The sequence below is a fragment of the Oncorhynchus kisutch genome, linkage group LG5 (assembly GCF_002021735.2).
Source record: "Oncorhynchus kisutch isolate 150728-3 linkage group LG5, Okis_V2, whole genome shotgun sequence".
Lineage (NCBI taxonomy): Eukaryota > Metazoa > Chordata > Actinopteri > Salmoniformes > Salmonidae > Oncorhynchus > Oncorhynchus kisutch.
This window is the reverse complement of record NC_034178.2, coordinates 72,818,512-72,832,708: the sequence shown is the minus strand read 5'-3', so window position 1 is coordinate 72,832,708 and position 14,197 is coordinate 72,818,512. Positions and strand designations below refer to the sequence as shown.

Genomic DNA, 14,197 nt, shown 5'->3' with positions numbered 1-14,197 from the left:
CCCCGTGTTGTATGGTCCAGGTATCACCTCGTATCCCCGTGTTGTATGGTCCAGGTATCACCTCGTATCCCCGTGTTGTATGGTCCAGGTATCACCTCGTATCCCCGTGTTGTATGGTCCAGGTATCACCTCGTATCCCCGTGTTGTATGGTCCAGGTATCACCTCGTATCCCCGTGTTGTATGGTCCAGGTATCACCTCGTATCCCCGTGTTGTATGGTCCAGGTATCACCTCGTATCCCCGTGTTGTATGGTCCAGGTATCACCTCGTATCCCCGTGTTGTATGGTCCAGGTATCACCTCGTATCCCCGTGTTGTATGGTCCAGGTATCACCTCGTATCCCCGTGTTGTATGGTCCAGGTATCACCTCGTATCCCTGTGTTGTATGGTCCAGGTATCACCTCTGTTCTCTGTGTTCTATGGTCCAGGTGTATCCTCATATCTCTGTGTTCTATGGTCCAGGTGTATCCTCTGTTCTCTCTATCGTCCAGGTGTAACCTCTGGTTCTCTCTATGGTCCAGGTGTAACCTCTGGTTCTCTCTATGGTCCAGGTGTAACCTCTGGTTCTCTCTATGGTCCAGGTGTAACCTCTGGTTCTCTCTATGGTCCAGGTGTAACCTCTGGTTCTCTCTATGGTCCAGGTGTAACCTCTGTTCTCTCTATGGTCCAGGTGTATCCTCTGTTCTCTCTATGGTCCAGGTGTATCCTCTGTTCTCTCTATGGTCCAGGTATATCCTCTGGTTCTCTCTATCGTCCAGGTGTATCCTCTGTTCTCTCTATCGTCCAGGTATCACCTCTGTTCTCTCTATGGTCCAGGTGTAACCTCTGGTTCTCTCTATCGTCCAGGTGTATCCTCTGTTCTCTCTATCGTCCAGGTATCACCTCTGTTCTCTCTATGGTCCAGGTGTAACCTCATATCTCTGTGTTATATGGTCCAGGTGTATCCTCTAATCTCTGTTCTATGGTCCAGGTGTAACCTCGTATCTCTGTGGTTCGTAGGTCCAGGTGTATCCTCTAATCTCTGTTCTATGGTCCAGGTGTATCCTCTAATCTCTGTTCTATGGTCCAGGTGTAACCTCTAATCTCTGTTCTATGGTCCAGGTGTATCCTCTAATCTCTGTTCTATGGTCCAGGTGTAACCTCTAATCTCTGTGTTCTATGGTCCAGGTGTAACCTCTAATCTCTGTTCTATGGTCCAGGTGTATCCTCTAATCTCTGTTCTATGGTCCAGGTGTATCCTCTAATCTCTGTTCTATGGTCCAGGTGTATCCTCTAATCTCTGTTATATGGTCCAGGTGTAACCTCTAATCTCTGTTCTATGGTCCAGGTGTATCCTCTAATCTCTGTTCTATGGTCCAGGTGTAACCTCGTATCTCTGTGTTCTATGGTCCAGGTGTAACCTCTAATCTCTGTTCTATGGTCCAGGTGTATCCTCTAATCTCTGTTCTATGGTCCAGGTGTATCCTCTAATCTCTGTTCTATGGTCCAGGTGTAACCTCGTATCTCTGTGTTCTATGGTCCAGGTGTAACCTCTAATCTCTGTTCTATGGTCCAGGTGTAACCTCTAATCTCTGTGTTCTATGGTCCAGGTGTACCAGATGGATACGGGCCACTATCTGTGCAGGAACAAGTACTACGGCCGCAGCCTGTCCATCGAGGGCTTCCGCCACGCCCTCCACCAATACCTGCACAACGGGGCGTCGCTCAGGAAGGACCTGTTTGAGCCCATGCTGTGTAAGTTACGCAGCCTGAAGGCCATTCTGGAGAGACAGACCACCTACCGCTTCTACTCATCCTCCCTGCTAATCATCTATGAGGGGAAGGAGCCTGAGCTGGCCTACGTCTGGCAGAAAGCACCACAGGAGACCTGGCAGCAGAAAGCAGCATCACCACCACAGGCCCCGGCAGAGCCCTTAGAGAACCAAAAAACACCAGCACCACAACCAGCAGCTGAGCTGTCCTCAGAGAAGGGGGTGGCAGTCAACCCAGGGCTAGGAATCCAAGGTGTCCAAGGACCAGGGATGGGAGTGGGGCTCCAAGGTGGAGTCCACCAAGGTGTCCAAGGACCAGGGTCAGGATTGGGGCTACAAGGTGTCCAAGGACCGGGGATAGGAGTGGGGCTCCAAGTTGTCCAAGGGTCAGGAGTGGGGCTCCAAGGACCGGGGATAGGAGTGGGGCTCCAAGGTGTCCAAGGACCAGGGTCAGGAGTGGGGCTCAAAGGTGTCCAAGGACCAGGGTCAGGAGTGGGGCTCCAAGGTGTCCAAGGACCAGGGATAGGAGTGGGGCTCCAAGGCGGAGTGCACCAAGGTGTCCAAGGACCGGGGTTAGGAGTGGGGCTCCAAGGTGTCCAAGGACCAGGGATAGGAGTGGGGCTCCAAGGCGGAGTCCACCAAGGTGTCCAAGGACCGGGCTTAGGAGTGGGGCTCCAAGGTGTCCAAGGACCGGGGTTAGGAGTGGGGCTCCAAGGTGTCCAAGGACCAGGGTCAGGAGTGGGGCTCCAAGGTGTCCAAGGACCAGGGTCAGGAGTGGGGCTCCAAGGCGGAGTCCACAAAGGTGTCCAAGGACCGGGCTTAGGAGTGGGGCTCCAAGGCGGAGTCCACCAAGGGGCCCATGGACTGACAGAAGCCCCTCTCCAGCTGCCCCAGGCAATACCACCTCCACCAGACTACCCCCCCACGCCCATCCCAACCCCTCCACAGCAGCTCCACCAGGAGCCTCTCCAGCCCTCAGACCCCCACACCCCCCCTCCACCACTACCACTCCCCTCCAGCCCGAGCATCAGTGTGGACGTCCGCATGATAGACTTTGCCCACAGCACCTTCAAAGGTTTCCGCGACGACCAGACGGTGCACGACGGGCCGGATCGGGGCTACGTGTTTGGATTAGAGAGCCTCATCAAGATTCTAGAGGGCCTCCGAGAGGAGAACCTGTAGTAGCCGAACCTGGGACTGACGAATTGGTCTTGTCTCAAATGGATGGTACCCCCTATTCACTATGTAGTACACTACTTTTGAACAGGGCCCATAGGGTGTTAACGTCTTCTTTCTCTTTAATTATTATTATTTTTTTAATAAAACCCAGTGTGCGTCCAAAAAAGGGAAGCCTTACTCCTATAAGGATCTGGTCAAAAGTAGTGTACTATGTAGGGAATAGGGTGCCATTTGGGATGTACCGATGGTGGTTCAGGAGAAGACTAACTGACACATCTTCAGATGTCCTCCTCTCCCTCAGTGCTACTACCCGCTACCCTGTCCTCAATGACTCTGTTTTGGAGCAAGAAAAGCACATTATCTGTAATAAGAAACCTGATGGAGCAGTGATCTGTAATGAGGATCTGATGGAGCAATGATCTGTAATAAGACACCTGATGGAGCAATGATCTGTAATAAGAAGGACCCGGTAGAGCAACGATCTGTAATGAGGACCTGATGGAGCAATGATCTGTAATGAGGACCTGGTGGAGCAGTGAGCCGTAATAAGGACATGATGGAGCAATGATCTGTAATGAGAAGGATCTGATGGAGCAATGATCTGTAATAAGGACCTGATGGAGCAGTTATCTGTAATGGGGACAAGATGGAGCAATGGTCTGTAATGAGGATCTGATGGAGCAGTGGTCTGTAATGAGGACCTGATGGAGCAGTGATCTGTAATAAGGAACTGATGGAGCAATTATCTGTAATAAGAAACCTGATGGAGCAATGATCTGTAATAAGAAGGACCTGATGGAGAAATAATCTGCAATTAGGACCTGATGGAGCAATGATCTGTAATAAGGACCTGATGGAGCAATGATCTGTAGTAAGGACCTGGTGGAGCAATGATCTGTAATGAGGACCTGGTGGGGCAATGATCTGTAATAAGAAGGATCTGATGGAGCAATGATCTGTAATAAGGACCTGGTGGAGCAATGATCTGTAGTAAGGACCTGGTGGAGAAATAATCTGCAATTAGGACCTGATGGAGCAGTTATCTGTAGTAAGAAGGACCTGATGGAGCAGTGATCTGTAGTAAGGAGGACCTGATGGATTAGTGATCTGTAGTAAGGAGGACCTGATGGAGCAGTGATCTGTAGTAAGAAGGACCTGATGGAGCCGTGATGGAATGGATGGAAGGCCGGGGTATGTCTATGCTACTGACAGTAAAGGTGAAAGGTAGTGACCTTAGACTGTAAATGTCACTCCTTTCTGACTGTTGTGCTCCTAGAATTAGAGACACAAACTTAAAAGGGAGCGTCTACAGCCGTGTGTGTATGCTATCAATCCTCCTGGACAGAAATGGCTGCCATTCCTCTGAGGGAAACATAAAAAGGGCCATGTCTGCCTTGTGGGTTTTGTCGCCACTGAGTGGCCAACTGAAGTATTGCATTGAAGAAAAGGCACAAGATGGATTTGAAGGTAGTGAAGCCACTGCTCAGGGCAAGTCCAGGTCCTGTTTCGGGCCCAAATGGCATCCTATTCCAATTTTCTCGTGCACTACTTTTGATCTGGGCCCACAGGGAAACCCATAGGGCTCTGGTCAAAAGTAGTGCACTACAAAGTGGATGGGTGCCATTTGGGACATAGCCCCTGTCTCTGCTGTGGGACTGGTACAGAGACTGTTTCTGCTGTGGGACTGGTACAGAGACTGTCTCTGCTGTGGGACTGGTACAGAGACTGAAGTGTGTATACGTCAATATGTGTTAAGGGACAGTGGGGGGGGGGGGGGGTCTTGGGGAAGGGAAGTCTCCATACATCTGTAGTCCCTAGTCTCCATACATCTGTAGTCCCTAGTCTCCATACAGCCGTAGTCCCTAGTCTCCATACAGCCGTAGTCCCTAGTCTCCATACAGCCGTAGTCCCTAGTCTCCATACATCTGTAGTCCCTAGTCTCCATACAGCCGTAGTCCCTAGTCTCCATACAGCCGTAGTCCCTAGTCTCCATACAGCCGTAGTCCCTAGTCTCCATACAGCCGTAGTCCCTAGTCTCCATACAGCTGTAGTCCCTAGTCTCCATACAACTGTAGTCCCTAGTCTCCATACAACTGTAGTCCCTAGTCTCCATACATCTGTAGTCCCTAGTCTCCATACAGCCGTAGTCCCTAGTCTCCATACAGCCGTAGTCCCTAGTCTCCATACAGCCGTAGTCCCTAGTCTCCATACAACTGTAGTTCTATCAGGGGTTTAATAGATGAGCAACTTTGCTTACAGGCTGATGTTTGTCATGAAAGCGTTACTGTAAAGAAAGCAAGGGTTAATAAATTATTTTCCCTCCTTGATAAAGAGGTTGAAAAATAAATAAAAACCCAGGGTACCTCTGAAATTGGCACCCTATTCCCTAATGAAGTGCACTACTTTTAAGGCTCCAGAGTCCTATGGGTTATGTATCCCTGGTCAAAGCCAGTGCATTACATAGGGACTAGGCCCCAGCCTTCAGGCTTCAATTGAAATACAGCACAGCTCTGTGTCTCCCCAAATGGTTATCTAATTTATTAACAGGTTACAGTTTTATTATGTTTCTTTCTATGGTTAGTATCTTGCTTATTCTGTTCTAAATAGAGCCACCGACCGTTTCATTTAAAGGTATCCAACTCATTTTCGAACGTTGCCATGGGCACAGCCAAACAACAGAAGTGATTCATTCGACTTCCACTTTATTTCCCTACTGCTGTGCGCCAGTGGCAAACTTGCCAGAGTTATTTATTTGAGTCAAAGAGAATAAAAGTCAAGTAAACAAGTGTAATGTTATATTATTGAATTTGAGTTTGCTAACGTTAGCTAGACCTACCGGTAGACAAGTTCTGTTGTGATAATAATGTTAACTTGATCTACCGGTAGACTAGTTCTGTTGTGAAAATAACGTTAGCTTGACCTACCGGTAGGCTAGTTCTGTTGTGATAATAAAGCTAGCTTGACCTACCGGTAGGCTAGTTCTGTTGTGATAATAACGCTAGCTGGGCCTACCGGTAGGCTAGTTCTGTTGTGATAATAACGCTAGCTGGGCCTACTGGTAGGCTAGTTCTGTTGTGGCAGAGTTAAGGCCCGGGTTAAGACCTGGGCTCACGTTGGTGAGCATCCACGCTAGAGGGAAGTTTGTTTTATCGTTTTACAGTCCTACACCTGTCAATCAACTGATCGACGTATCCTACTGCAAGCCGCTATTAATAAAGTGGTGACAAGACCATTCAGTGCTTTCAGGGTGTGTTTGTCATAGTGGGAACCGCAAATAGTAGACGACTTCAATGTACATGTCCGCCTAATGGGAAAAAACAATGTAGTAACAAACGCTGTTTAGCCTGCACATCTTTTACAGCATGTCATTACCTCATTGCTCAAGTGGTTTCCATTTCCCTGTTCTCATCTCTGTTTGTCCTGTGCAAGTATTTGCAATGCATCAGTACAGCAAAATTATCACGTGGCCAAAACTGATCCCATCAATGCCACGATCTCTCTTCAACTTTACTCACCATCATTTTATATGCTCTAGGACTGTTTTTACATTCAGCAATTAGCAAGATCAAGGCTATTTCTTTCCCCAAATAGAATAAAAACAGATTTAAATAAATGTCCTGTCGCTTTTGTAGCCTATAGCTTTTCCTGGCATTTCACGAGAAGAGACATGGCGTATTGCGGAGAGGCTTGCATAGCCTATAGCCTGTTGCGCACAGGTACTTCTGGAAGAGAGAGGCTAGTGAATTGTAGTTGAAGGAAGAAGCAACATGTTAGCTAGATATTAACCTGCCAAAGCGCAAAGAAAAATAACTTAACATGATGATGAAACGGTAGATGTATAGGTTCGTTCCTCCAGGCTGTGCTCTTGTAACGGATGTGAAATGGCTTGCTAGTTAGCGGTGGTGCGCGCTACTCTGTGGTCCCCGACTCGTAAAGCTTCACTATTGATCAGTCCTACATCATTAGACAATAACATTATTCTACCCTGGGCTACAACAACAGAGCAATGAGGAATCTATTATTGTTATCTAGTGAGTACACCATTTTATTTTATTTATGTTTGTGTCCATAGGCTGTAGTGATGTAGGCTCGTTTGAATAACCGCTCACGCTTCCTGCCGAAATAACAGCCTAGGTCATTTTTACGTAACCGTCTGGGTCTATTCTTCACAGTTGAGAAGGTCCAGAAAGGTCCATTAACAGACCACTCGAATGGTGTTAGACCTATTTTTGTCAGGATGAAGCCCTGTGTTGAGATTCTACTATAGGAAAGTATGCAGCTTCCACGTTTTCACTACACTCCACCCCCGTTAATGCTGTTTTACATGCAGCAAGCAAGGGTGCAATCTCTCCTCCAGTAGGCTATCAGTACGCTAAAGGAAATACGTGAGCAACAAGCTTTTGTTGTCAGGCTTTTACCCGGGACTCCGAATGATTTTTAGAGGAATCGCCGTGGCAGCGGAGAGGACAGGCGCGTCGTTGCGCCACACAACAATGAAGACCGATAAGGCTCCAGATGTAGCCTGGACCCTAAATTAGAAGCGTATGCATATTAGCCAATAATTCATAAGCTCAGTGTGTAAGGCTTAATACTGCAGTGAATTGCCAGTTTCAAGTGAGTGGGGAAAACTAGTTTTGGCTGTGAACTGCACTGAATAGCCTATGTCATTTTGAATAACAATTCAAAAGCCTGCCGTTGTTTGTTTTTTTGAATGCATATTGATTTGGAAATAACTGCATCTAGCCTGTCTGATTAGGAAACCATTTGGAACAGTTAGGGGTTTGTTCTCGGCAGTTTAGCCTAAAAGGTCCAGGCACATTAGCAGAACAGTAAAAGGTTGTATCAGCTATCAGGAACATGGTAATGCAGGGATTTTTTTAAATATTTTTTTATTATGATATAAATTATGATAATGTTGAAGAAGTTGTATCCATAGTTTCATCGTTTGGCTTCCGTGTTTAAAAAGCGTTTGAAAATGAGGTGGATATTATTATTATCATTATTATTGTTTATTTTTTCCTCCCTATACCAGAGTCTGGTAGTTAGGCCCGTCCCAGTCCAGGTATACCATTGAGACACTGTATAACACATGAGTCTGGTAGTTAGGCCCGTCCCAGTCCAGGTATACCATTGGGACACTGTATAACACATGAGTCTGGTAGTTAGGCCCGTCCCAGTCCAGGTATACCATTGGGACACTGTATAACACATGAGTCTGGTAGTTAGGCCCGACCCAGTCCAGGTATACCATTGGGACACTGTATAACACATGAGTCTGGTAGTTAGGCCGACCCAGTCCAGGTATACCATTGGGACACTGTATAACACATAACCTTTAGTCCAGACACATTGATGCCCCTCTCTGTTTTACAAACTAAGCCTTTCTCTCATTTTAGGATCTTTTTTCATTTGCGCTGTAGAAGGTGTATTGAAAGCCTGATTTAAAAATATATATTTTTTTTTTATAGTACTCGTTTTCTTTTGGGGGCGGTTAAGTCACGTCAAGGGGCAGACTAGAGACCTGGCATCAAATAGGTTTCAAATCATTTCAAATACTTTATAGCAGGGTTTTAATTGAAAAATAAATAAAAACCCAGGGTATGTCTGAAATTGCACCCTATTGCCTGGCAAAATGTAACCAAATCAAATTTTATTAACCAATAGAATAGTCTCAAAACAGGCCTATGACCTGGCCCTCCAGGCAAGCAGGCTAAAGAAAAAGCATTTGAAATATTTTTTGTATTTGAACCCAGGTCTGCTACTCTCACCAGCGATACACAGTGAACCCTTGACCTCCATCTTAGCACATGTAGCAGAATGATAGTAGAGACTCTACTCCTTCACCACTCTCACCCTCTTCTTCTCCTGTGTCCTCCTCCCTCTGTTCCCCCAGCCCACTCACCATAGGCTGTTAGTCTAGTGTCACCCAGTTCGCTAGGATGTCTCTCTCTCTCTCTGTGTAGATTGGTTGAACAATGGTGCACTGTAGCTTTAAGTCACTTTGATACATTTTTTTTAATGTGGATTCTTTTTTCTTCTTCTCTGCTCTGGCACAGTTGCAGGTCTTGTCTTAGTTTAATATCTTTGACAGGGTTTCAAAATTCCCAGGTTTTCCACATCCCAGTTAGAAGAATCCCAGACTCAGAGGATGAAATAGGCTGGTTCCTGCTTATCAGGACTTCTGGGGAAAGTTACCAGGAACACTTTGCTACTCTACTCTGACTACAAAGCACTAGGATGCTATAATATCGTATCTTTACGTATAACTAATATTATCTACTGCTACACAAGTACATGAACTGACTTGGATGTGGCCAGAACTGTAAAAAAAAAAACAATTTCAACACATGCAATCCAATGTTGATAAACAGACAGTAGAATTACAGGTTTTCTATTGGTTTAGAGTTCTATCTACTACATGCATGCTGATTCTATTCTGATTCTAGAACCAATTCTATGTGTTTCTATTTGGCATTATGGAGAAAATTTTGTCTCCCGCAAAAGTCACACTTCTCGTCACAACTGTTAAAAATGGTTGTTTTCTTACCCCCAGAGTTCCAAATTCATTCTTATTTATTCAAAACCTTTTCTTCAAACTAATTTATATGGAAAAATATGATAATGGAATTTCCACCTGTGGGGAATGGTGGCCTCTTTATCAGTCTACTTGGCAGGGCTTTGTAATGTGTTATTGTCCAAACATACATTTTTCAGGTTGATTAACCCTGAAGAAGAAAAAATGCTTTGGAGGGACAAAGTAGTTTTTAGATGGAAGGGAGAAATAAACTATTTCAAGATGCCAAAATAAATATATTTTCAAAGCAGCTTACTATCTTCCAAAAAAACGGGAAATTGTTTGTTTGTTTGAACCTTTTTTTTTAAGTGGGCATTTGTGTTAAATTAATAAGTCTACATCGCAGCGATACAAACCACGAAACTGGTGCTGTGTCAGAGACAAAGCATCCAATCAAAATGCCACCCTATTCCCGCTATATAATAGTGCACAACTTTTGACCTGAGCCCTATGGGTCTTCGGGTTAAAAGTATGGCACTGTGAAGGGAATAGGGTGCCATTTTGAACTCACCCAAAGATAATAAAGGAATAATAATGTCAAAGTAATAGAAGAGGGGAAGAAGAATCCATAGGAGTCTATACAAAGGGATCTGGGAAGGAGAAGTGTCCTCCTCTGTGGTGGATGTTATTTGTCTTTACATAGATCTGAAAAATTACTTGTAGAAGAAAAAAAATATATATAAATATATATTACCCCCAAAAGTATATTTTTCCCTTTGTTGTTGTTGCATGGATGGATATTTTTTACGAATTATAATATGACATCTTTATGACAACTTTGAATGTGAGCTATAAAACCATTTATTTAAGAAATAAATGTTTCTGTGTTGTCTGTTTTTTGCTTATTTATTATTTTATTTATATAATCTAGTATCAGGGCAAATGCCAGACCTAGGGTAACCACACTACTGTGTGCTAGAACATTGTTCATGTGGGAGGCAACCTGTCTGCCCTCTAGGGCCGGCAGATAGCCTAGTGGTTAGAGTGTTGGGCCAGTAACCAGCAGGTAGTCTAGTGGTTAGAGTGTTGGGCCAGTAACCAGCAGGTAGCCTAGTGGTTAGAGTGTTGGGCCAGTAACCAGCAGGTAGCCTAGTGGTTAGAGTGTTGGGCCAGTAACCAGCAGGTAGTCTAGTGGTTAGAGTGTTGGGCCAGTAACCAGCAGGTAGCCTAGTGGTTAGAGTGTTGGGCCAGTAACCAGCAGGTAGTCTAGTGGTTAGAGTGTTGGGCCAGTAACCAGCAGGTAGCCTAGTGGTTAGTGTTGGGCCAGTAACCAGCAGGTAGTCTAGTGGTTAGAGTGTTGGGCCAGTAACCAGCAGGTAGCCTAGTGGTTAGAGTGTTGGGCCAGTAACCAGCAGGTAGCCTAGTGGTTAGAGTGTTGGGCCAGTAACCAGCAGGTAGTCTAGTGGTTAGAGTGTTGGGCCAGTAACCAGCAGGTAGCCTAGTGGTTAGAGTGTTGGGCCAGTAACCAGCAGGTAGTCTAGTGGTTAGAGTGTTGGGCCAGTAACCAGCAGGTAGTCTAGTGGTTAGAGTGTTGGGCCAGTAACCAGCAGGTAGCCTAGTGGTTAGAGTGTTGGGCCAGTAACCAGCAGGTAGTCTAGTGGTTAGAGTGTTGGGCCAGTAACCAGCAGGTAGCCTAGTGGTTAGAGTGTTGGGCCAGTAACCAGCAGGTAGCCTAGTGGTTAGAGTGTTGGGCCAGTAACCAGCAGGTAGTCTAGTGGTTAGAGTGTTGGGCCAGTAACCAGCAGGTAGTCTAGTGGTTAGAGTGTTGGGCCAGTAACCAGCAGGTAGTCTAGTGGTTAGAGTGTTGGGCCAGTAACCAGCAGGTAGTCTAGTGGTTAGAGCGTTGGGCCAGTAACCAGCAGGTAGTCTAGTGGTTAGTGTTGGGCCAGTAACCAGCAGGTAGCCTAGTGGTTAGAGTGTAGAGGTGGCAGGTAGCCTAGTGGTTAGAGTGTTGAGCCAGTAACCAGCAGGTAGTCTAGTGGTTAGAGTGTTGGGCCAGTAACCAGCAGATAGCCTAGTGGTTAGAGTGTTGAGCCAGTAACCAGCAGGTAGTCTAGTGGTTAGAGTGTTGGGCCAGTAACCAGCAGATAGCCTAGTGGTTAGAGTGTTGGGCCAGTAACCAGCAGGTAGCCTAGTGGTTAGAGCGTTGGACCAGTAACCAGCAGGTAGCCTAGTGGTTAGAGTGTTGGGCCAGTAACCAGCAGGTAGTCTAGTGGTTAGAGTGTTGGGCCAGTAACCAGCAGGTAGCCTAGTGGTTAGAGTGTTGGGCCAGTAACCAGCAGGTAGCCTAGTGGTTAGAGCGTTGGGCCAGTAACCAGCAGATAGCCTAGTGGTTAGAGTGTTGGGCCAGTAACCAGCAGGTAGCCTAGTGGTTAGAGTGTTGGGCCAGTAACCAGCAGGTAGCCTAGTGGTTAGAGTGTTGGGCCAGTAACCAGCAGGTAGTCTAGTGGTTAGAGTGTTGGGCCAGTAACCAGCAGGTAGCCTAGTGGTTAGAGTGTTGGGCCAGTAACCAGCAGGTAGTCTAGTGGTTAGAGTGTTGGGCCAGTAACCAGCAGGTAGCCTAGTGGTTAGAGTGTTGGGCCAGTAACCAGCAGGTAGCCTAGTGGTTAGAGTGTTGGGCCAGTAACCAGCAGGTAGCCTAGTGGTTAGAGTGTTGGGCCAGTAACCAGCAGGTAGTCTAGTGGTTAGAGTGTTGGGCCAGTAACCAGCAGGTAGTCTAGTGGTTAGAGTGTTGGGCCAGTAACCAGCAGGTAGTCTAGTGGTTAGAGTGTTGGGCCAGTAACCAGCAGGTAGCCTAGTGGTTAGAGTGTTGGGCCAGTAACCAGCAGGTAGCCTAGTGGTTAGAGTGTTGGGCCAGTAACCAGCAGGTAGCCTAGTGGTTAGAGTGTTGGGCCAGTAACCAGCAGGTAGCCTAGTGGTTAGAGTGTTGGGCCAGTAACCAGCAGGTAGCCTAGTGGTTAGAGTGTTGGGCCAGTAACCAGCAGGTAGCCTAGTGGTTAGAGCGTTGGGCCAGTAACCAGCAGGTAGCCTAGTGGTTAGAGCGTTGGGCCAGTAACCAGCAGGTAGCCTAGTGGTTAGAGTGTTGGGCCAGTAACCAGCAGGTAGCCTAGTGGTTAGAGTGTTGGGCCAGTAACCAGCAGGTAGCCTAGTGGTTAGAGTGTTGGGCCAGTAACCAGCAGGTAGCCTAGTGGTTAGAGCGTTGGGCCAGTAACCAGCAGGTAGCCTAGTGGTTAGAGCGTTGGGCCAGTAACCAGCAGGTAGCCTAGTGGTTAGAGCGTTGGGCCAGTAACCAGCAGGTAGCCTAGTGGTTAGAGTGTTGGGCCAGTAACCAGCAGGTAGCCTAGTGGTTAGAGTGTTGGGCCAGTAACCAGCAGGTAGCCTAGTGGTTAGAGTGTTGGGCCAGTAACCAGCAGGTAGCCTAGTGGTTAGAGTGTAGAGGTGGCAGGTAGCCTAGTGGTTAGACCGTTGGGTTGTAACCGAAAGGTTGCTGGATTGAATCCCTGAGCTGACAAGGTAAAAAAAAAAATCTGTCGTTCTGCCCCTGAACAAGGCAGTTAATTAAACCCACTGTTTCCCTGTAGGCTGTCATTGTAAATAAGAATTTGTTCTAACTGACCAGTTAAATCAAGGTACTAAAAAAAAACAAAAGGGGAGAGACTATAGTACCTGCTATCTAAAAAGGATGCATACACACAAAGTAGAACATACTCTAGCCTATATCTCCTCAGAGCAAGCAGAGGTGGCAGCTGGAAGAAAGAAAGAAAGACAGCAGATGAAGAAACTTTCAGAGGAACCAGACAAAAGTTGCATCCACCGGCTTCGAAACATTCATAACTAGTACTTGTCCCTATTTGACTCAACCATCCTAATCAAGTGATTTGACAGTGTCAACATTACATGGGTACTATTTTAGTTTTAGTTTTGTAGGAATGCATTTATGCAACATTTGGTATTATGAAAAAAGACTCGTACCCCTTTTTTTTGTGTGTGTGGCTGTGTCCAGTGTTTGGGAAGAAAATATAGTTCACACTGAAAAGTTAAAACAACTAAAGGTACTTTGGATGTAATGAACAACTTTCTTTTTTTTTTTCAATCTACTTCGTGAAAAAATTATACCTAAATCTGAAAAGTCATGGACTTCAAATTGCAGATCACTCTGGAGTCCGATGTAAACAGAATGTGTGATTTTAGCCTATTAAACGCAAAGTGAGAATCAGGCAGGTCTGATTGCCGATCAAGAAAGGAAATGTTTGCATACCTCACCCGTTTTGTTGTTTGTTGTAGTTCTGATAGTTAGCTACACAATTACAAGGTAAAAAACGAATGAACTACTTAAAACACTACCAACGTTTGAATTTAGTTCAAGTACCACCAAGCTACGGCAAAATCTAATTAAATGACTAGTTGAACTACCTACAGCTATTTCACTACTCCCCAACGAACTATATACGTGTATTCACTAGTTGACTGACGGGGCGCTGTTCTGAAGTCCCCCGTCCGCCGTTATGATACTCATAAGGAACAGCCTCCATAGGAATGAATGGGAATCTACAGTGTTTCAAAGTAATGTTTCAAGAACAAAAATACATTTGACGTATTTATTTGTTGTAGTGAGGACTGCAACATAAGAACTCTATAAAAAAAAATCTAAAATGTTTTTTATATTTTAAATGTTTATTGAGAAATGATTGGT

At 45.9% G+C, this 14,197-nt stretch overlaps 1 protein-coding gene across 2 annotated transcripts in view; it reads left to right on the top strand.

Annotated features, from left to right (window-relative positions):
* LOC109891457 (inositol hexakisphosphate kinase 1) overlaps positions 1–10,340 on the top strand; it is an 88,642-nt gene extending 78,302 nt beyond the window's left edge. For both annotated transcript variants that reach the window (XM_031825768.1, XM_031825769.1), the window contains exon 6: positions 1,590–10,340. In XM_031825768.1, coding sequence (XP_031681628.1) covers positions 1,590–2,933 — 1,344 coding nt within the window. In that variant the 3' untranslated portion in view covers positions 2,934–10,340. The remainder of the gene's footprint in view (positions 1–1,589) is intronic.
* The last annotated feature ends 3,857 nt before the right edge of the window (positions 10,341–14,197 follow it).